This window comes from Elephas maximus, chromosome 2 (genome assembly GCF_024166365.1).
Source record: "Elephas maximus indicus isolate mEleMax1 chromosome 2, mEleMax1 primary haplotype, whole genome shotgun sequence".
Lineage (NCBI taxonomy): Eukaryota > Metazoa > Chordata > Mammalia > Proboscidea > Elephantidae > Elephas > Elephas maximus.
This window is the reverse complement of record NC_064820.1, coordinates 147,205,991-147,229,969: the sequence shown is the minus strand read 5'-3', so window position 1 is coordinate 147,229,969 and position 23,979 is coordinate 147,205,991. Positions and strand designations below refer to the sequence as shown.

General features: G+C 38.4%; 1 protein-coding gene across 3 annotated transcripts in view; it reads right to left on the bottom strand.

Annotated features, from left to right (window-relative positions):
• The window catches only part of DDX46 (DEAD-box helicase 46), a 71,406-nt gene extending 51,533 nt beyond the window's left edge, over nucleotides 1–19,873 (bottom strand). For 2 of the 3 annotated variants that reach the window (XM_049873677.1, XM_049873678.1), the window contains exons 1-11: nucleotides 19,628–19,873; nucleotides 18,007–18,195; nucleotides 16,299–16,442; nucleotides 10,111–10,207; nucleotides 7,451–7,616; nucleotides 6,425–6,576; nucleotides 5,194–5,307; nucleotides 4,158–4,323; nucleotides 3,328–3,448; nucleotides 2,617–2,792; nucleotides 1,593–1,714 (exon numbers count right to left, since the gene is read on the bottom strand). In XM_049873677.1, coding sequence (XP_049729634.1) covers nucleotides 1,593–1,714; nucleotides 2,617–2,792; nucleotides 3,328–3,448; nucleotides 4,158–4,323; nucleotides 5,194–5,307; nucleotides 6,425–6,576; nucleotides 7,451–7,616; nucleotides 10,111–10,207; nucleotides 16,299–16,442; nucleotides 18,007–18,195; nucleotides 19,628–19,644 — 1,464 coding nt within the window. In that variant the 5' untranslated portion in view covers nucleotides 19,645–19,873. The remainder of the gene's footprint in view (nucleotides 1–1,592; nucleotides 1,715–2,616; nucleotides 2,793–3,327; nucleotides 3,449–4,157; nucleotides 4,324–5,193; nucleotides 5,308–6,424; nucleotides 6,577–7,450; nucleotides 7,617–10,110; nucleotides 10,208–16,298; nucleotides 16,443–18,006; nucleotides 18,196–19,627) is intronic. The other variant, XM_049873679.1, reaches the window with a different exon arrangement.
• Between the last annotated feature and the right edge of the window lie 4,106 nt (nucleotides 19,874–23,979).

Genomic DNA, 23,979 nt, shown 5'->3' with positions numbered 1-23,979 from the left:
TAAGTTCAGAAAGTACCAATTTATTCCCGTCTTCGAGCATCACGATACACGCTAGCTTAAGAAAAACTGAAAAGTCTTAAAGGAATAAAAACTGCTTAAACTTTGTATAATCTAAAATTTCATAAACCTATTTAATCATCTTGTTGTTGAGATTTTGGAGCAAAGGATTTTGAGGTTATCTAGTGATTCCTCCCTAATTTTACAGATGAGGAGGCTGAGACCCAGAAAGTTAGCATGATCTCCACTTTGTCGTGTCACTGGTTAGTAGCAGCAACAGAAAAGAAATTCATGAGTCCTAATCTTCAGGTCAGTGATCTTATCCCATTCTGTCCAGCCTTATGTTTAGGTTTGGGCTGTCTCTGAAAATAACATGCCATGGAACACAGATGCTGCTGCTGTCTGCCGTCTAGTCGGCCTCCGCACAATGGAATGAAACGCTGCCCGGTCCTTCACCATCCTCATGATCAGTTGTCGATCAGGCTATAATGATCTGTAGGGCTCTCACTGGCTGATTTTTAGAAGTATATCACCAGGCATTTCTTCCTAATCCGTCTTAGACTGAAAGCTCTGCTGAAACCTGTTCAGCATCAGAGCAACACGCAACCCTCCACTGACAGACGGGTGGTGGCTGCACACAAGGTGCGCCGTCTGGGAACCAATCCCAGATCTCCTGCATGGAAGGTGATAATTCTACCAATGAACCACCAATCTCCTACAATTTGACCATAAGCCAGTTGCCATCAAGTCAATTTTGACTCATGATGACCCCATGGTGTGTCAGAATACAACTGTGTTCCATAGGGTTTTTCAAACTTTATTTGTCATTGTCGCTGAGAACATACACAGCAAAACTACACCAATTCAACAGTTTGTACATGTGCAATTCAGTGACACCCACAGGATTTTCAATGGCTAATTTTTCAGAAGTAGATTACCAGGCCTTTCTTCTGAGGTGCCTCTGGGTGAACTTGAACCTCCAACCTTTTGGTGAGCAGCTGAGTATATATTAACTACCTGCACCACCCAGGCACTCCCTATTTCCCTCCTAAGTTAGAGCAAAATATCCTATGTATACCGTTCTTTAGAAGACACTTGGAGAAATGCCAAACTAAAGAGAGTCCAGTTTTGTTTAAATGATTCTTGCTTTTACAATTATTTAAGAATGCGGATGAAGCTCTGACACTAATGCACTCAATTCATCACCACCTTTTAAAGATGTCAGCACGGATCAGAAAACATAAAAAGCTGGTTCTAGGGCCATCTCCCACACGTGTCACCCCAACAACTTGGTCAACTTACTAAACTGCCTAAATATTTCCTCATCCATAAACTGGAGAAATTACTTCCTAGGGCTGGGGGGAGTGGAGGAATGGAATGGTTGGGGAGAGTACTAATGCACAAACGATTCAAAAACTGTAAAGTACGGCATTAACATAATTTATTCTTGCCAATATTTTCACACTTCATATAATTTAAAATTTTAGAATCAACCACTATTCAACACATTAAAATGAAGAACTACTCTTCTACATGATTAAACCATTCAATGTGAGAAAAGAATAGAAAAACTGAATATTTCTTTTATTAACTACCTGCTCACTGATTCCTGTTCCTCCATAAACACAGACCACTCTAAGTCCCAAGGTCTTCGAAAACTTCTTACATTCTTTAGTAATCTGTAAAGCCAGTTCTCGAGTTGGAGTCATGATGACAGCTGAAAAGATAAATATGTTAAAAGCCTAACCACCAAAATTCTTGAGAGGCTATGCTTTTAAGGTGTAAATTTAAGGTCTGCAATGAAGTTCAGACCTCTTAGTCTAATTTGCTTTTTGCATCTCTGAAAAATCTATTTCAAAAGCTTTTTAATAGCAGAGGTTGCACTGAAGGATAATGTTAAGAACATTTTACAGGAAGATGAATGAGTTACATGCCTCACTCAAAAATACTTGAATAAAACGCAAATAGCTCTCAACTGCAAATCACAGAGTAAACAAAATCAAGTGACTCACTGTGCTGCAGAAGCCATACTGCTGCTTCCAGAAACAACCTAGATCTGAGGGGTACACACAGGTGAAACACACTGCGCCCTCTGTTTCCAAGTGAGGAGCTGAAGAACTTTCCAAGACCCTACTCATGTTTGCAGAAGAAAGCTCTGCCAAAATGAATCAAGAAATCTGAATCTGATGACCTAAGCCTGAATGAGATACTGGCACTATAGCTTTTTTAAGGCAAAGAAAAAAAACTAGGAAAATACACTTCCCTACTATCTTCCATGTTGAGTTTATAGATCCACTGATACTGGGCTAAGAACAAACCTCAACATAAATAAACAGATAGATGCACGAGGAGTCTACCTGCCGAGTCAGAGTTTAAAAACTGAGCTGTGCCAGGAGAGGCTGTTTTTGTACTTCTGAGATGTCACTCCAGAGCTCTGAAGATTCTCACTCCACCTGCTGGTAAGGGGAAATCAGCCCCAAAGTGCCAAATTGATAAAGGAAATGTACATAAAGACATCTTTATTGTCATACTTAAGAACATTATAAAGTATCAGGTCTTTCTGGTTAACTGACAACAAAGATGTTATCTGAAAACATAGCTTAATGAAAGGAATTGTACCTATTGGTCCCTCTCCTTCTTCTAATGACCTCTGATCCATGATGTGTCTAAACATGGGCAACAGAAACGCAATGGTCTTTCCACTTCCTGTCTTGGCAATGCCAATCAAGTCTCGTCCAGACATTATGGCAGGAATCGCTTGGGTCTGGATTGGTGTGGGCTTTTCATAGCCATGTCTTAAAAAGAAAACCAAAGGAGGATAGGGTAAGAATCAAGATCTCTGAGCCCTCAGGCTCCCATAAGCTTTTCCAAAATACAGCAATAAAAAGAATGAATTACTGGTACATGCTACAATGTGGAAGAACCTTGAAAACATTAAGCTAAGTCAAAGAAGCCAGTCACAAGAGACCACCTGTTGTATGACCCCATTTATACGAAATGTCCAGAACAGGAAAATGTATACAAACAGAAAGTATAGTGGTTGCCTAGGGTGGAGGAGAAGGGGAAAGACTGACTGCTAATGGATACAGATCTCTTGTGAAGATGATGAAAATGTTCTAAAGTTAGATTGTGATGACAGTTTCACAACCCTGTGAATGTACTAAAAACCAATGAATTGCACACTTTAAAAGGGTAAACTCTATGGTATGCAAATTATATCTCGATAAACTGTTATCTTAGAGTAAAAATGTAACCCAGGGAAGCATTTGTGTGAAAGGGCTAAGTGAAAAAGACGACACTGAAAAATACAGACAACCACCACTCACTTACTTTTTGAGGGAATTTAAGATCTTCATGGAAATTCCACACTGGACCCAAGATTTAATCGGTTTGGGGCAACCTTTTCCCTTGACTGTAATGCCCTCCATTTCCAATCGAAACACATTCACCTCTACAAAACAAAACCGAGATTAAAAACTCTTAATATTGTTCTATTGGTGCCTTCCATTTTTCAATTAGGTATACCGAGATTAAGAATCTTTAACTCTTTGTTTTTAACGTTATCAAAGATGATTCCATCAAAGAACTACAGAAAGAAGCAGTGAATAGCTCAGAGAAACAATGAAAGCAATTGCTGGTGCAACCAACTAAGGACAAAAAGAAACGCTCCAATCTGAATAATTTGGGTTTTGTTTTGTTTTAAATTGCAAGTGCAGTAAAAGTACAACAGAAAATACAACCATTTGTTCTCCAAGCAAGAGTTCCTCACATTACCCTTACTCTACCAATATTACACAGGCTTACAGTGGTTCCAACTCTCAAATCCCAGAAGGAGAAAGCTGGCAGAAATATTTTATTCGCTAACCTCACATGGAGAGCATTTTCAACCTAAAACTTTCAATTACGTGAGCCAAACTAATTTTTTTTTAGTACTTCCAAGACCCTGATTCCTCACTGCTCTGAATCTCTGCAAATGATTCAGTTCCCACTCTGTAGGCTTCTAACCTTCTAGTTCCCTCTGTCACCTCTCCAGGTAAGCCAGGCAAATTCCTCCTGCTTATCCTTCAACGCACAGGCCTATCCACATTGCCCCGCAGGGAAAATGAAGTATATCCTCCTCTGTTCCCACTATAACCAATAAATGAATAATCGAGATTTACCCTCCTGAGACATTTTTGCTAGTTCTGGAACTTCAACATAGAAGTTTTTCCTAAATGGTTCATATTCAATTTTTCCATGATCAACTGGTTCTAGAAGCTTTCTCTGTTTTGTCTGATAGCCTGTAAGAGCCGTCTGAAGATCAACTTCTTCTTCCTCTGAAGAATACTAGAGTTTAAAAACAAGAAAAGAAAGCTAAGTAAGGAGCTAAGTGCATTACTATTTTCCCTTCACGGGAAGCAATGTTACTAGCTTTTAAAACACTCCTCTCCTAGAAACTATAGCTTCTACCTTTTTACTTCATAAAACAGATTCCTTGACTTAAAAGATTTTAGTGCTGCTCTAACCCATTGCCATTGAGTCAATTCTACTGACTCAGCGACCCTACAAGGCAGGGTAGAACTGACCCATAGGGTTTCCAAGGCTGTGAATCTTTATGGAAGCAGACTGCCACATCTTTCTCCCACAGAGCAGCTGGTGGATTCAAATCACCAACCTTCTGGCTGGCAGCAGAGCCCTTTAACCACTGGGCCACCAGGGCTCCCAGTGCTGCTCTAGCAAACTTAAACCTCACCATTTCATACCCACCTCAAACAATGTCTATCACTTTTAGTAGAAACGCATCAGTTCCTGAAGAATTTTTCTTAGGTTCTTTTTGCTTTTTCCTTTTAGGAAGTTATAACCCCAATAGTTACAATCCCCCAGAGATGGTTTCAATAATGTTTCTATACAAAAATCTATTGTTCTTACATCTTTACATGTTAATGGAAGAAACTTAACTCATTCTGTCACTTCATTTCTTCTCTCTCTATTATGTACCTGAGGTATGCTGATGAGAGGGGAAAATCAGAAAGTAAGCATACAGCAAGAGGCCAGAGTGCTCTATCAACCGGACTTTCAACTACAATACTATTGAGAATAGCAAGTATTCCTTCTAATAGTCTTTTGCTAAACTGACAAACACATTTCTATCAATGCTTTCTAATAAGTATGTCTAAAAGAATATCACAAACAAAGATAAAATTTATAAAGAATCACCTCCATCGCATCCTGGTCATTCTCCATGAGCTCACCTTTCTTCTTATCAGAATCTACAACTGCTTTTTTGGTAGTTACAACAGTGACAACTTTTGTGACAGTTGGTCCAGACTTCTAAAATAACAAAGAGATATAAAACATTCTGCAAAAGTGGAGCACTAATTACATGCCAAGCTGAAGCATGATAACTGCCACAACTTATAACCCAAAGAAATTAACTTAGTTATTATCAACAACTTAATGAAAAGCTTTACTAATGAAAACTCTTTTCTCCTTACTAGTATGTATAAATTTTTTAATGCAACACAATTGCTTTATATATTGTAATATTAATGTATACACAATTCATCATATAACTATGTATAAATGTGATTATGTATCTTTAAAATAATACTAAATGGCACTTTTCACTCATTTATCAAGCCAGACACTGTTCTATGAGTTTAAGATAAAATCAACAAACAAGTGAAGTGAGCAAAATAACAGTTTAGCCTAATTAAAAAATAACATCTGTATTAAACATTATACTCTTAAAGAATCATCTACATGTGATCAAAATGACAACAGCAACTCAAAAGGATAAATGAAAAGCTTAGGAGGGGCAATGAGTTTGTGTTAACAATTGTGAAACATCTGGAAAAGGTTGTTGAGAAAGCTAACACAACTTGAAGAATGCAACCTATGCCACTGAATTGTACACACAGGAATTGTTGAACTGGTGTATGTTTTGTTGTATATATTTTCACCAAAAAAATACATCATTAAAACAAAAGGTAAAGATCACTGCTCTTGTTTACATTTTTACAGGGGAAGAGACAAACTCTTCCCCTATAAAAATGAAATAGAATGAAAAACTAATTTATATAATTTGCGAGAAGGTAATAAACGCTATAAAAAAGAAAACAGAATAGGGTTAAGGCGGATCAGGAGTGGAAAAGATGGGAGGACTAAAGAGATCTGAAGAAGACTTACTGAGAAGGCAACACCTAAGCAAACATACTGAATAAAGGATAAAGGTAGTAAAGGAGTCATTATTTAAACAAAACCATTTACAGCTAAAATCCACCAGTTTCTCTGGTACTTAGAAAAAGTATTGACATTTCTGAGATGGAGGAAACAAAAACATTAATTTTATAAAGCCATGCAAGTCACTAGTAAGACAATGCAACACTGAATTAATGTTATCCAAGTGGGAATATAAATCTTTAAAAATAAAGAGAAAATCTCATACCTTTTCATTACCACCACCACCTTTTACACTTCTCATGTTAAACTTTTTTACTTCCTCTTTCACTTCTTCCATGTAAGCATCTAAGGGATCTAACTCCTCACCCTCCATTTCATTTCCTTCCTTTTCAGCTTCAGCAGGGTCATCTTCATCGTCTATAATATCAGAATATACTCCCGTTGTACATATATTTCAATAGGAAAGATTCCACAATCAAACCACACTCCATTACTCTACTCTTTACTCCCATTCCCCAAACATCCACCAGCCATGCTGCAGTTCAAATTCTCATACTTGGAAGTTTTTATATTTTTACAACAAGCATGTGTTACTTTTGAAAAAACAGAAAATAAAATAAATTAAGATAATAAATTGCAAATGATTTAATTAAAAAGGGGCAAAAAGGAAGACTGTGCCTAAAAAACAAAGCTTCAGTATTAGATTTTACAGTTACGATGCTAGAACTAAAAACTTTCTCTGCTAAATGACATTTTCAATATATCTTTCCTTTCAATTACCTTTCTATCACAGAGAGAAAAAATAATAGTATACCACTCTTAATTCAAGACAATCTAATATTTTTTAAATAACTAAGACATAATGACCATTATAGATACAATTCATTCATCTATTTAAAACGTTCTGCAGTGCTTTCACAGAAAACAGAGCAAAATCTCATTTTGTATAATATTTCACAATCTTCCACTTTACTAAACTCTCAAAAGTCAAAATCAGACATGGAGAAAAAATGTTTTTCTTCACAGGAGGGACATGAAAGCATGTCCTAAGTTTATCCTTATTACTATCCTCATTTCCTGGAAGTGAAAAAGTTATATAGTTATTGACTAGGCTTGTAAGCACCCAACTCACCATTTCAAAGTAAAAACAGCAATCCTTACTGATCACTATTCTATAATTCGAATTTTAACATAAATATTAAAAGGGGATTGAAAAGTTCAATATGAACTATTAATTGTAATTCTAAAATATTCTACATGAATTGCTATAGAAGCCAAAAAACAAAGATACCATCATCATCTTCTAAACTCCATTTTTTCCCCTGCTTCATCTCTTCAATTTCCTTTTTTAGTTCCCCTATATTTTCCATAGCCTTTTTACGCTGCTCTTCTCGCCATTTTTCTACTCTTTCTTTTCGCTTTCTCATTTCTTCTTCCAGCTTATTCTGGTCAAAATTCTTTACAAAAAAAAGAGACAGACAAAAAAAGATTAAAACAAGAACTAACAATTTTACTCCTAAAAAAAAAACCAAACCCAGCACTGTCGAGTCGATTCCATCTCATAACGACCCTATAGGACAGAGTAGAACTGCCCCATTAAAAAAAAAAAAATTAGTGACAAATAAGTACTTCAAATTATAAAAATGAAAATAACAAAAGATGTGTACATGTATGTGTATGTGTGTGTATATATATGTGTGAACATATGCGTGCATATACATATGCGCGCGTATATGTATGCGTGTGTATATGTGTGCGTATATATGTATGCGTGTATATGTGTGCGTGTGTGTATATATATGTGTGTATATACATGCATACACATTCCTAAATGTAGACCATTTAGTAGATTACGCATCTTTGGCAATATACCCATGAATATATTATCAAAAGAAAGTCACAATGCTAAAAAATAAAAAGCATCTTCAACTAAGAAAGACAAAAAATAGATTTCAAACACCATAAATTAATCTCATTTTAGTTACCAGAAATATGCACACATGAATTTAATTTCTTCCTCAAAGTGGAAACAAAATGAATTAGCAAGGAAAGCTCCATGGTTATTCTTAATTTTAAATCCTCCACACTCCTCCAATGAAAGCAATTTTCTATTACAAACTAATGTATTAATGAAAGTTATAAAAATTATGTACCAACAAGATTAAAAAGCTTTGGTGTTTGTAGTCTTTAGATCTAAGTTTTCTAGAAATAGCCCTTCTAAAGCCTTAATCAAGATTTTAGAGGAGGAAGCAAATCATGATCACGTCCATAATATAAAATTATAATGGTGATAGTGTTTTGGGCACCTGAGATCATAGAGAAATATATATGACTTTCCAAGTGTTCTATAAGTGGTTATCTTTGTAACTTCAACTTATTTCTTTAAAAAAAAAAAAAAATAGCCTTGTTCCTCAATTTATGCCCTTTATAACAGATCCATCATCTAAAGTAAGTCCCCTGTGCTTTCCTCAAGGACATCTAGTCACTCAATAAAAGAAACTTGATCAGAAACCAGACCTCTAGACTTTCCATGTTGTATCTTAGCTATCCTCCTCAACAAGCAGGTTGCTTTAAAAAAGACTCATTAAAAAAAAAAACTACTTTAAAATGGTATAAATAGGCAGTTCAAAGTGTAGTCAATAAATTTAAGAAAATGTATTATTTCTTATAAATTTATATATGTTCACATTATTTATTCACTCATACTTAAAGAAATGTAACTCAAGTACCATTTACCTCTAAACAGACTAGTTAAATTAAAATTTGAAACTGTCACATTGGAAAGGATGAGGGGAAACGGACACCCTCATGTGTCTAAGCTCTGAAGTCTAAACTAGTACGAATCTGTTGGAGGTCAATTTGATAATAATATCTATCAAAATCTTAAATACCCATACTCACTGACAAAGCTATTTCACTGACAACAATTTACCCTCTACTATATATGATCCCTGGTATATATGAGTCAGAATCGACTCGACAGCACTGCGTTTTGGGTATATGATCCCTGGAGCCCTGTGGTGCAGTGGTTTAGAGCCTGGCTGCTAACCAAAAGGTTGGCAGTTGAAATCCACCAGCCGCTCCTTGGGAACCCTATAGGGCAGTTCTACTCTGTCCTATAGGGTCACTATGAGTCGCAATCGACTCAAAAGTAACCGGTTTGGTTTTATTTTTTTGGTATAGCCCTGGCAGCACAGTGGTTAAGTGCTCAGCTGCTAACTGAAAGGCTGGGGGTTCAAGCCCACCAGCCGCTCTGCGTGAGAAAGATGTAGCAGTCTGCTTCTGTAAAGATTACAGCCTGGGAAACCCTACGGGGCAGTTCTACTCTGTCCTATAGGGTCACAATGAGTCGAATCAACTTGAAGGCACACAACAAAAACAACAACATAGTGGCCAAAGTCAGAATCCAGGTTTCTGGTTTCTGGTTTATATTCACAAGAGACCCATTTATATAGATGACTGCAACAACATTTATAATTGCAGACTAGAAACAACCTAAATATCCAACCTAAATATCATCAACAATGATCTCTCTATCTCTTTTCAACAGTACACTGTAAGCTGTATCTGTGTACGCAGATACAGAAAGATATCCAAAATATAACAAGGGAAACAGCAAGATACTCTATATCTTAAGCTAGATGGTATGTATATTGCTGTTTATTACTAAGAAACACACATTGATAAAATCCATAATTTTAAAAACGAATGAAAACCAAGGTACTCAATAATGCATATGGGTATGATCATATTTTGTAAGTAAAAACAGTTAATGCCTATGTAACCTTTCTGAGAAATTTTTTCATGAGTAGCTATTATTTTATCTTTCTGTTTCTTTACATCTTTGTTATCATTCATCCAAAAGTAAAACGTATTACATTAATAAAGAACAAGAATTTGTCATTCTAGAAACAAGTTTGATATATGTTATTTATAAGTTAGTAAACATACACCAGCATCTTTTTCTTTTTCATCCTCCTTGTCATCTTTGTCTTTTTTCTTCTCTTTAGAACTTTCTCCACCATCTGTTTTTTCTTTGGACCTAGATCTACCAAAAAAAGATAAAAGAGACAGAAGAGAAAAAAGAGATCATCTATTTGTGTAAACATTTATTTAAAAATACTTCTATAGAGTTCTATTTCACTCTTTTAGGTAAGAATAAACTTCTAAGAGTAGATTGCATTTTAAAATTCCATTACTAAATACCTTGAAAATATAACAAAAGAATCTCAAAGACACAAACTACAAACACTATTAAATGGAAATTCACACAAGAAGAAAAAAGTAGATATACCATTTAAAGATAATTACAAATTTTAAATAAGAGAGGTAAAACATTAATGGAGAAATACACCAAGATCTTAATATTCCGCAAGATAATTTAAAGATAGATAACTTAAAATCCCAATAAGCTTCTATTTTCACTCTACTTATGATATCTGACAACTAATAAAATTTCTTAAGTTCAATATAATCATTAATCTTTCTTTCACCCCTTCACGGTCTATGCTTCTTTAAAAATTTTATTGTGGTAAAAATACACTTAACAAATCACAGCACTTCAACAATTTCTACATGCACAATTCAGTAACACTGATTATATTCTTCAAGTACTGCACCCATTCTTGCTATCCTTTTCCAAATCGCTCCACAACTATTAACATAACCTTAATGCCCCTTAAGCAAACTTCCCTTTCACCGCCCCACCCCCCATTCCTGGTATCACCTGTGCTTTCTTTAGTATATTAGAAATCCTTCCAGATTTGATAAGATAACCACAAGTAAAGAGGATATTTTCTAGTATCAGCTTCTAAAAGTTGTACACTTTTGCCACTCAGTTAGGACGTTAATCCACCTGGGATTGCTTTTTTGTGTAGTCTGAGATAAAACCAAAACCAAACCCAGTGCCATCAAGTCAATTACGACTCATAGCGACCCTACAGGACAGAGTAGAACTGCCCCATAGAGTTTCCAAGGAGCGCCTGGTGGATTCGAACTGCCAACCCTTTAGTTAGCAGCTGTAGCACTTAACCACTATACCACCAGGGTTTCCAGTCTGAGATAGGCAGTCTCATTAAACTTTTCTCCATAGAACAGCAAAATTTCCCAGCATTATCATTTTGCTATTGTTATAAAAATATGTAACACAACATGTGCCAGTTCGTTTCAAATGTACAGTTTAGTGATATTAGTTACATTAATCATGTTTTGCAACCATCATGGATAATCGTTGCCAAATTTCCATAAACAAACACTCACTGCTTCCTAAAAAATGCCTGCCTCTTCCCTCCTCTCTCTAACCCCTGGTAACTACTAATCAACTTTGGTCTCTATATATTTGCCTATTCCTGTTATTTCATGAAAGTGAAGTCATACAATATTGTCCTTTTTGTGACTGACTTATTTCTCTGAGAGTAAGATTTTCAAGGTTCATCCATCTTGTAGCACGGGTCAAGACTTCATTTCTCTTTTTGGCTGGTAGTATTCCATTATATGTACTAACATTTTGTTTATCCATTTATCCATTGATGGACCCTTAAGTTGTTTCCATCTTTTGGCTACTCCCTAGCACTATTTTTTTTTTTTAATAATTTTTATTGTACTTGAAGTGAAAGTTTACAAATCAAGTCAGTCTCTCACACAAAAACCCATATACACCTTGCTACACACTCCCAATTACTCTCCCCCTCATGAGACAGCCCGCTCTCTCCCTCCACTCTCTCTTTTCATGTCCATTTCGTCAGCTTCTAACCCCCTCCACCTTCTCATCTCCCCTCCAGGCAGGAGATGCCAACATAGTCTCAAGTGTCCACCTGATCCAAGAAGCTCACTCCTCGCCAACATCCCTCTCCAACCCAATGTCCGGTCCAATCCCTGTCTGAAGAGTTGGCTTCAGGAATGGTTCCTGTCCTGGGGCAACAGAAGGTCTGGGGGCCATGACCACCGGCGTCCTTCTAGTCTCAGTCAGACCATTAAGTCTGGTCTTTTTATGAGAATTTGAGGTCTGCATCACACTGCTCTCCTACTCCCTCAGGGGTTCTCTGTTGTGTTCCCTGTCAGGGCAGTCATCGGTTGTAGCCGGGCATCATCTAGTTCTTCTGGTCTCAGGATAATGTAGTCTCTGGTTCATGTGGCCCTTTCTGTCTCTTAGGCTCGTAATCGCCTTTTTGTCCTTGGTGTTCTTCATTCTCCTTTAATCCAGGTGGGTTGAGACCATATGATGCATCTTAGATGGCTGTTTGCCTAGCACTATTTTTTGAAAAACTTTTTCCCACTTACTGCAGTATCACCACTGTCACTTATCAAAATGCATAAATTTCTTTGAGTTCCACTACTCTATTTGTCTATCCCTGTACTATTACCACACTGTCTTAACATCTATAATTTTTTGACTAGTCTTAATATCTGCAAATCAGTTTGTCAAATATCTTCTAGGCAAATTTTTTTTTCCATTCTAAACATTTTTAAGTGTACAATTCATGTCATGTTTTGTAACCATTACCACCACCTATTTCAAAAATGCTGACAACTTTTAAACATGAATGTATGTTAAATTTAATAAAAATATTTTTTCCTGAATCTATGACTTTTCTCCTTGGCTCTTAATAGTATGGAGTAGTACACTGACGGATTTTCCATTCCTAAAACAAACACAATTTGTTGATGGTATATTATCTTTTTTTAAAATTGCCGGATTCAGAATTCTAAACTTTATGTTTATGAGTAAGTATAGCCTATTTTTTTCTCATGCTGCCCTTATCATGTTTTAATATTCACAAAATGAACTGAGAAATGTTTCTTCTTTAAGTATCTGTTCATCGAAAGTACTGTTACAGAGAGTAAAAAGGCAAACCACAGGAGTAGAATATTTCTGCCACTCATATATGTGAAAGAAGCATATATCCAGAATATTAAAAACAAAAACTCCTATATATTAATTTTTGAAGACCGAAACCATCAGCAGGAAAGTAAGCATAAGACTTGAACATGTACTTTAGAAAACAGAAAATCCAAATAGCCAATGAACATATAAAGAGGTGTTCAATCTCATTAGTAACTAGGAAAATGCAATAATACTAGTATTACACATCTACCTGACTGGCAAAAATTAAACGGACTGACAATACCAAATATTGGCTACAGCATGGAACAACACAATTCTCATACACTGCTGACTGGAGTATAAATTAGTACAAGGTCTCTGGAAAAGAATTTAGGATTACCTACTAAAATTGTAGCTATGTATATTCTATGGCCCAGCAATTTCACTCCTAGGTACATACCCTAGAGAAACTCATACACACCTATAGTACAGTGTACATATAAGAATGCTGAGTGAAATAAGTTACAAAAAGGACAAATACTCTATGATCGCACTTACATGAAAAAGCAAAGGTATAGAGACCAAAATTTGTTAGTGGTTACCAGGGGTAAAGGGGAGAGGGAAAGGCAGAGTTATTGCTCTGGGGACACTCAGTTTCTGTTAATGATGGTGGAACGATTTGAAAAGGGATGGTGGTGGTAGCAGCACAACAGCACGAACATGGTCAATGTCATTGAACTGTACACGTAAAGACTGCTGAACTGGCAAATGTTGCATTATATATATTTTTACCACAATTTAAAAAAAAGGTATTTCAAAATAAAAAGTGAGAGAATGCCTCTGAAAACAAGATTCTAAGTAATTTTCCAAAATCATTAAATTTTTATTTTTGTTCTACAAATAATTTGCACTGCTTTACTTTCACGCACTCTTAGACTGTGACTTCATTTGTTCACTCATTTAGTCAGTAAATACTGAGAATTAACTAAAAACAAAAAACTACAAGGGAACTTCCTCAACCTGATTAAAAGCATCTACAAAAAATCCACATGTAAATCATACTTAATGGGGAAAGAACAAATGCTTTCCCCCTAAAATCGGGAACAAGACAAGGATGTCTACCTTCCCCACTTCTATTTATTATTCATCCATTTATTTAACATTGTACTGGAAATTCTATTCAGTGAAATTAGGCAAGAGAAGCAAATAGAAGGCATCCTGATTAGAAAGAAAGAAGTTACCTTAATCACAGATGACACAATTTTGTTACATTAAAAATCATAAAATTCACTAAAAAACTATTAGAGCTAATAAACAAGTTCAGCGAGGTTGCAGGATACAAGATATACAAGACCAATATGTAAAGACAATTGTATTCTTATACACTTGCAATGAAGAATCCAAAAATGAAATTGAGAAAACAACTCCATTTACAAGAGCATCAAACTGAATAAAATACTTAGGAACAAATTTAACAACAGAAGTGTAAAACTTACACTCTGAAAACTACAAAACATTTTTTAAAGAAATTAAAGCTCTAAATAAATAGAAAAATATTCCATGTTTATGGATCCAGGACTTAATATTGTTAAGATGGCAATATTCCCCAAACTGATCTACAGATTCAATGCAATCCCTATCTGAAATCCAGCTGACTTCTTTGTAGAAACTGACAAGCTGATTCTGAGATTCACATGGAGTTGCAAGGGATCCAGAATAGCCAAAATAACTCTGAAAAAGAATAAAATAGGAGGACTTACACATCCTGGTTTCAAAACTTACTACAAAGCAATGGTAATAAAGACAGTGTGGTACTAGCACAAGAAGAGACATATAGATCAATGGAACAAAATTAAGAGTCCAGAAATCAACCTATACATCTATGGTCAACTGATTTTCAACAAGGATGCCAAGACCACTCAACGGGGAAAGAAGAGTTTTTTCAACAAATGATGTTGGGACAACTGGATAGTCACATGCAAAGAATGAAGCTGGACCCTCACCTCACACCATATATAAAAATTAATTCCAAATGGATCAAAGACCTAAATGCACGATCAAAAACTCTAAAACTCTCAGAAGAAAACATAGGGGTAAATCTTCATGACCCCGGATTTGACAATGGATTCTTAGATAAGACACCAGAAGATAGATAAATTGGACTTCATCAAAATAAAAAATATTTATGCTTGAAAGGACATTATCAAGAAAGTGAAAAGACAACTCACAGGAGAAAATATTTGTAAATCGTATATTGTACAATGGACTTTATCTAGAATATTCAAAAAACCATTGCATTTCAATTTAAAAAATAACAAATAACTCAAATACAAAATAGGCAAAAACTCTGAAGACATTTCTCTAAAGAAGGTATATGAATACCCAATAAACACACAGATCATTAGTCATCAAGGAAACACAAATCAAAATCACAGTGAAATATCACCACATACCAACCAGGATGGGGAGAATCAAAAAGTCAGATAACAAGTGTTGGCAAGGATGTGGAGAAATTAGAACCCCTGCAGGTGGCAATGTAAAATTGGAAAACACTTTGGAAAACACTCTGGAAAACACTCTGGCAGTTCCTCAAATGATTAAACAGCGTTACCATACGACCCAGCAATTCCACTCCTAGGTATATACTCAAAAAAAGTCAACACATATGTCAACACATAAACTTGTGCATGAATGTTTATAGCAGCATTATTTGTAATAACCAAAAGGAAGAAAGAATCCAAATGTCTATCCATACAATGGAATCTTACTAGTCCATAAAAAGCAACGAAGTACTGACACAGCCTACAATGTGGATGAACCTTGAAAACATTATGCTAAGGGAAAGAAGCCAATCACAAAAGACCACATACCACATGATTCCATTCCTAAGAAATTCCAGAATAGGGAAATCTATAGACAGAAAGTCAAAAAGTAGATTCATGATTGCTTAGGCGGGGCGGGGGGGGCGGGGAGGGTGTAGTGGATTGAGAAGACAGCTAAAATGTACAGAGTTTCTTTTTGAAACTGTTCTAAAACTGACTATGATGACTGCACATATTTGAACATACCAAAAGCCACTGTACACTTTAAATGGGTGAACTGTACGGTATGTAAATTATACCTCAATATAGCTTTTAAAAAAAAACAACTGATGAAATGTAGTATTTTCCAATTGAATTATAAACTTTATAACCTACTGAAATAACATTCAGCCAACAGGTCATGGTAGGACCCAAATTCAGTATTTATAAGGATAAATTAAAAAAAGAGCCAGTTCCTGACCTGTGTGACAGGTACGGCCTGATGATAACATTACCTATTCTCGGCTTTCTTGCTTTTATTGCCAGGACTGGAGGATCTGGATCGCCGGCCCCGGCTTCTGCTTCTCGAGCGTCTCCTGTCTCGACTGCGAGATCTTCGTCGCTCTCGGCTTCTGTCTCTCTCTCTACTTCTGGAACGCCTGAAAGGAAGGTATCTTTCATTTATTCTGTGACCAAATGAAGCTATTATTTCAAATCATGATTCTGTACCATGATGAAAGAAGCTTCTTAATTATTACCATTATTAAAAGCAGAGGTTTCAACTAATTGTCACATCAGCTAAATAAGGAACAAGACAATTCTTACAAGTGGTCAGTGAAAAAATGAGAATACTAAGTTTAAAAAATGTTTATTGAAAAAAATTAATAACATATCTATAATAATAGCTATTTAAAATCTAAAGCCTTTAAAGCCTAGAGTAAAAAATATAATTTTCAAAGACAGCCTAAACCTAAGGATGGGCAGGATGGAGCTGGGATAAGATCACTGATCTAAAGATTGTCATTGTTGTTGTTGTGTGCTGTCGATTTTGAATCATAGTGACCCTATAGGATAGAGTAGAACTGCCCCATAGGGTTTCCTACGCTATAATCTTTACAGGAGCAAATTGTCAGGTCTTTCCTCCCGCGGAGCAGCTCGTAGGTTCAAACTGCAACCTTTCAGTTAGTAGCCAAGCACTTAACCATTCCACCACCAGGGCTACTTGATCTGAAGATTTAAAAACCCATTGCTACTAACTAGCGACATGACATAGGGCAGACTCTGCTATCTCTCTGGGTACTGGCTTCCTCATCTATAAAATACCATGACTTCGCTATATCATCTCAAAATCCTTCTTTACCTAAAATCTCATTATTCAACCTTCACAGAAGGAAGTCAAAAATCAAATCTTAAATGATCAATTTCACTTAATGTGTACTTGACTGAACTGTATGACACTGTTCCTGGGACCAAATATAAAACTGAATTAGTTAGCATTAACCACGTTCTCACGGGTGAATATTTTCCCTAAGTGCCATGTACTACCTTTGCACTCTCTTCTCCAAATGTTTGAAAAAGATAAAGTCAAGGTTCTTTCTGTCATTAGTTCATAGCACCTGTACAAACTTGCCTTTTTTTCCCTTCTGATTTAATGAGAAACTGTTTTAGAAAAGTTATCTTTGGTGTAGGGTAGAGTACTTTTACTTAAACTGATGTTCACTTCTAGAAAAATTTAAGGCTGCTTAACTGGTGCCAGCGAGCATGTCAACAAGTAAAAGGACAATTAAAATTAAGGCATTCTTTGGTTTAAATCTAAGAGTTATTTAAAATGTTTTAAGATAACAAGCAGGGTTTGGAAATGGCTCTGCCCTCTGTTTCTTTCTCCTGCCTGGTTTAGTGGCTGCTCTGAACAGTTTCCAGTTCTGCTGGGATATAATTAAAATTGAATCCTCTAGTCATATTACCTTACCTTCTCCTTATTTTTTTTTTCCCCCTCTCTCAGGGGCCTTTAAGGGCTCTCTCTGGGTGAGAGGAGACAGCCTGATGTTTCCGAACTTAAAATACTGTCTGAGAATTTTTGGTCTAGCTGAATTACTTCTATGTCTAATCAAATAACCTGGGGTTAAAGCAGAGGGTCTACAAAGGAGCTACTAAATTCTAGCCCAAAACACACTTTTGGAGAAGCTTAATTTATCATCAGTTTTTTAGAGATTTATGTCTTACCTCAGACGCTTCCTGTCTCTTGACCGAGATCTTCTTTTATCCCTGCTACGAGATCTCTCTCTCCTTCTATCTCTATCTCTACTTCTAGACCGTCTGTCATCTCCACGTTTACTTCTTTTGTCAGAGGGAGAACGACTTCTAGATCGACTTCCAGAGCGTCCACGTGATGCTGATCGCTTCCGATAGTGGCTAGAATATTATTACTTCAAATATTAAGCTTAGCTCACACAGAGTCTATTTTATTTTATTACATTTCCCTCCAAAATAGCAGCAGACATATTAAAAACTGAAAAGATTCTTTTCACAATCCTTTTTTAAATTGGGGGTAAAGAATGAACCTTTTTGCTACATCACATGTTGAGAGGAGGAAAACTGTTGAAAGAGAAGCAAGGAAAGTGAAGAAAACAGACCAAGCCTCTGCCTTTGGGCTACAGGCTGCTTATATTTGGTGGAGGAAGAGTTAATAGACACGTAAAGAAATAAACGTACAATATGTCAAGTGTTGCTATGAAGAAAAATAGATCGGAGTAAAGGAAAAGGAAAGATAATGTGACTTGAGAGGTTTGCAATTTTAAATCAGGTGGTTACGGAAGGCCTCCATAATAAAGTAACATTTGTTATGCAGGCTTTGAAGGAAGTAACAGGAGGAACCATACAGATATATGGCAGAAGAACTTTCAAAGCAAAAGGCACTGTAAGCGCAAAGATCCTGAAGAGGAAGCTTAATTGGTGTGCTCAAGGAATAGCAAAAAAGTCAAGGCGGCCAGAGTGACATTGTTCTTACCCAGGCGATGATTACATGGTTTATATATTTGCTAAATTTCATCAAGCTCTACCCTTAAGCTTTGTATATTTCCCTGAATGATAATTATACCCCAATAAAGTACAGTTAACATTTTTAAAAAAACTCCTCATGGTCCCTAGAAATAAAAGCTCTTTCAATCACTGCTAAACACATTGCAAACAGTCATCTTTAAGATAAAAATCTCAAGGTGCTGAACCAGTTATGAACAATCTAAAGTTCTGAAGAGATCTCACAGTCCTAACAAGATCTCTCAATCTTCGGTTTCAAAAAGTTTGAAACCAGGTAACAGAGAAATATGAAACCTATTTTCAGAATAAATGCCCATGTAACATGTACTTATTGTGGCTCAATTAAAGCTTAGTCTTATACGGTGTTGTAGGTTATGTAAAAATGTGCACATGCTCCTTGCAACTGACTTGGAAAATATCACACACGCACAGAGAACGAATATACAGACTGAAGGGCGCTTAGGAAATGTTGCAAACCCTAAGCAGTAGGGATCACTACTGACTGAAATGATCAAGGTTGGTTGCGTGAAAGTGGCGCTCAATCATAGTCGACCCGGGAGGGCTGTTCCCGTTCCAGGGGCTCGAATCGGCTGACGATAATGCAGGAGACTCCTGTGCCCGTAGCCAGATCAAGTACAGCCATTCCCTCAGCCGAGGGCCCCGAGCCCCACCAGCAGCCGCGGGACCGCGCCGGCCGCACGTGGGGCCGCGCTGGACCAGACCTGGCCCCTTGGCCACCTCAACTCCCGCCTCTTCCCTCCACCGAAGAAGCCACTCGCCCGCACCCCCGCTGGGCGCGTTGCCTCACCGTGACTCCCGGCCCATACTGCTCGCTGCGGGAAAGCCGACGCCCTTCGGGACAGCGCGATGGAGAAGAGAACAAAAGGGCTAGCTGCACTGCCGTCGGCGAGCCGGGCAAGGGCCACCACTAAGAGCTAGCAACAGCTACTGTGGTGGCGGCCATCCCAGCGCGGCCAACGAAAGCAGGAAGTTCCGGCACCACTAAGAGATAGCAACAGCTACTGTGGGGGCGGCCATCCCAGAGCGGCCAACGAAAGCAGGAAGTTCCGGCGCCGGCGGCAGAAGGAAAGGAAAAGCCGGCCGGAAACTGCTGCATCTCCACAGCGCCGCCTCTCGCTTGGAGGCGGGACAGCACCGGCTGCGCCGAAAAGAAATGGCTGGGTTGGGTTTTCCCTACATAGTCCCTGACACCCAGGTCCCATAGCGACCCTATTTACAACAGAACAGAACACTGCCGGGTCCTGCATCGTCCCGTTTTTACTGCACGCTAAACAATGTTATAGGGTCGCTATGAGTCAGAATCGACTCGACGGCCCTGGGTTTTTTTTAAAACAATGTTACAATCATTCATTTATACATAAACCAAAAAACCAAACCCACTGCCGTCGAGTCGATTCCGACTCATAGCAACCCTATAGGACAGGGTAGAACTGTCCCACATAGTTTCCAAGGAGCGCCTGGCGGATTCCAACTGCCGACCTCTTGGTTAGCAGCTGTAGTACATAACCACTACGCCACCAGGGTTTCCCATTTACACATGCATTCATTTATTTACATGTATTATTATGTGCCAGACATGGAGAGCTTATGGTCTAGTGGGGCAACAGACATTACTAAAAACACAAGCAAAGGTAGTAACAGCAAGGAAAGACCTAATATAGAAGAGAGATTCAGGGAAAGAATTCTCTGTGGAAATTGTGCACGGTAGAAGCCCCAGGTTCTGCTTGTCACCACTCACCTCAGCCAATAAAGAGAGGCCAAAGTGAAAGAGTAGAAAGGAGCCTTTATTTGGTTGCTCAAGGAAAGGAAGAGTCAGGTTGCTGCCACGGAGACTGCTCAGCGAGGGCGAGGGGAGGGTTATTTTTCAGGGGGTTACAAGTAGGAAGCTCATACAAGTTCTATCAACAACATTTTTAATCATACTATGCTAGCACAATGGGGTTTGCATATAACTTCATCCATGGCATCGTCAGAAAATGGCGGTTAAACTCCATCCAGAGGAGTTAGTATGTATGGGGTCTAAAAGATTATCCTGAATGTCAACATGGCTCCTAAACCAGTTTCCACCAATCTCTTCTAGTTTGGGGTAGCTGTTAAGAAGAGGGGAACCAGGATTTTAATGTAAGGTTATGGGCATGCCAGCAAGCTGCTTCAGGTGGTGGAATTTTCCGAAACCTGGGGACCTATGTCTTAGAAGTGTTCTATGAGGTGAGATCTGAAGGAGAAGATGCTGAAAAGTACATTAGCAAAAGATGATAAAGGTTCTCAACATTTGCTGCACTAAGAAGATTTTTTAAAAGTGTGGATGCCGGGGATCCATCCCAATATTTTGATGTAATTGGTCCAAGTTGCTTCTTGTGCGTTGGGAATGTTTAAGCTTCACAGTTGATTATAAAGTACAGTCAAGGTAGAAGATGACTGGCCTAGAGGAAACTGACCTGTTACTAACAGTTGTTTCTGTAGAAAACTGTCATAGAGTCCCTAAGGAAGAGTCCCTTGCTTTATGAGTCTGGGCTATTATACTTTCTTACACCTAAGAATGACAGAAACATTCTGTATCATAATTCTGGCATCAGTTGTATCGATATGTTCCCTTGTAAAAATTCATTCACTTGAAATTGGTGCACCTTGTAGTATGTAAATTTTACCTCAATAAAGGTGATTAAAAATAACAAGACACCAACAGGTAAGATTCCAAAATGAGTTTCTGCTCTTCCTTCGTGGCATAGTGCTTATCTCCGGCAACAGTGAGAAGAATCTGGAAGGTCTGGCAGTCCGTGACAAGGATGAGGAAGGCCTGCACTATTGTGTGACAAGATGGAAACTAAGGAGTGTCAGGTTATCAGAGACATTGTAAGTTGAAACAGTTTACAATTGCTTGGATGTGGACTGAAGGTAAGGAGTGTGGATTCAGTCTAAGAGCAAAAGGAAACCACTATTGACTTAAACTATAAAGACAGAGAAAAGTGGTCAGATTTTGGATATATTCTGGAGGCAGCTCTCAAAACACTACGTAATAAACTGAATGTATACTGTGAGGGAAAAGGAGGAATAAAGATGACTCCCAGTTTTTGGCAATAGCTACTGTGGATTGTCCCCCATATGTCTGTCAGTTTGTCCTATGGTGGGGGCTTGCATGTCACCATGATGCTGGAAGCTATGCCACCAGTATTCAACACCAACAGGGCCACTTATGGCATACAGGTTTCAGCTGAGCTTTCAGACTAACACAAAGTAGGAAGAAGGACCCAGCTAAATTCAAAAGAATTAGCCAGTGAAAACCTTTGAATAAGAGCAGAACATTGTCTCATATCGTGCTGGAAGATGAGACCCTCGGGTTGGAAAGCACTCAAAATGTGAAAGGGACAGAGCTGCCTCTTCAAAGTAGTTGATCTTAATGATGTAGATGGAGTCAAGCTTTTGGAACCTTCATTTGCTGAAGTGACATGACTCAAAATGAGAAGAAACAGCTGCGAACATCCATTAATAATGAGGACGTGGAATTATGAAGTATGAATCTAGGAAAATTAGAAGTTGTCAAAAATGAAATGGAACTCATTAACATCAATAGCCTAGGCATTAGTGAGCTGAAATGGACTGGTATTGGCCATTTTGAACCAAACAATCATATGGTCTACTACGCTGGGAATGACAACTTGAAGAAGAATGGCATTGCATTCATCATCAAAAAACATTTCAAGAGGCGGGGCCAAGATGGCTGACTAGGTAGAAGCTACCTAGGATCCCTCTTGCAACAAAGACTCAGAAAAGCAAGTGAATAGATCACATACATGACAATCTACAAGCCCTGACTGTCAAACACAGATCTAAAGAGTTGACCTGAGTGACAGACTCAGCCAGCGCAAGCAGGCTGCACACTGACAACGGCTAACGAGAGAACCAGCAACCACCAGCAAGCAGAGACTGTTTTCGGAGCCAAGAGCCAGCATCCCAGTCAGGAAACCTTGGCGCTGGGCTTTGTACTGGGCGCAGCAGAGCTTAGCACGGCATCCTGAGACGGTGCGAACACGGGACGCAGCCCTAGCCCCCAGAAATGACCTCGGGGGAAGCCCAGCCAGTGCACGCAGGCAGCGCAGCAACGTGGCTGACAGGAGAAGTCACCGGGAGGTAGCGACTGGTTTTGGAGCCTGGAGTGTGTCGTCCCAGCTGGGGAAACTTGGCGCTGGGCTTTGCACTGGAAGCAGAGGAACTGACCACGGCTTCTGAGACAGCACAAGCACAGGACACCGGCCTGACCCTCTGGGACAATCTCGACCCAGCCAGCCAACACACACAGGCTATACACCCCTCCGGAATCTCAGATAAAACAGTCATCACTAAGTAAGATAAGTAACTTGGTCTATATTCCTGGGTGCTACTCTCTCCTATCTATCTGATCCCTCCCATCTTCTTCCCAGGCCACTTCATTAACATTGGAATTTCCTGGGCCAGAGAGTGAAGTGCTCTGCAATTTTTTGTTTTGTTGTCTTTTCCTAACCTATTCTCCTGGCCTGAGAGAAGCAGCTACAAAAAAAACAGGGACCAAAAATCCTTCCCTGACTTCCTGAAATTGGAATAAAAACACAGAACCAGCTCCAGCCAAGCATATGAGATCCACGATCTAGGGCTTTCATCCCCACAGGCAACAAGGTGGCTATTATAATGCAAAGGCAATTCTGATAGTGATCTGACTGTAATTGTTTTATCCCATTACTGGAAAGACAAGTTTCCCTGGTCTGATATCTCTACCTATTAAACAGAGCCTTCACTGACCCACAATGGGGAACTGAGGGCTGAAGCTCCACCCAAACCACCTAGCCTCCTGCCATAGGGGTCTGAGGATAGTGACACCTCCCAATCTGTAGAGGTATATGCATTGGGTGCCTAAGGTACAGCTGCAGAGCACACCCACCAAAGTGCTTTAGGAATAGAGACACACCTACCTCAATGGCACTTGGGGGAAGCCTGTCAGCATCCTGCCCCCCCTGGAGTGTGACCCCCTGCCGCTACTAGGATCTGGTGCACACGACTATCACCACTACTCCTTTAAGTGAATAGGTGATAGTCTACACCACACAATTGGTAACCCAAAATCAGATTCTACTCAAGAATAGTGAATGGACTCTTAGGCTTATATAT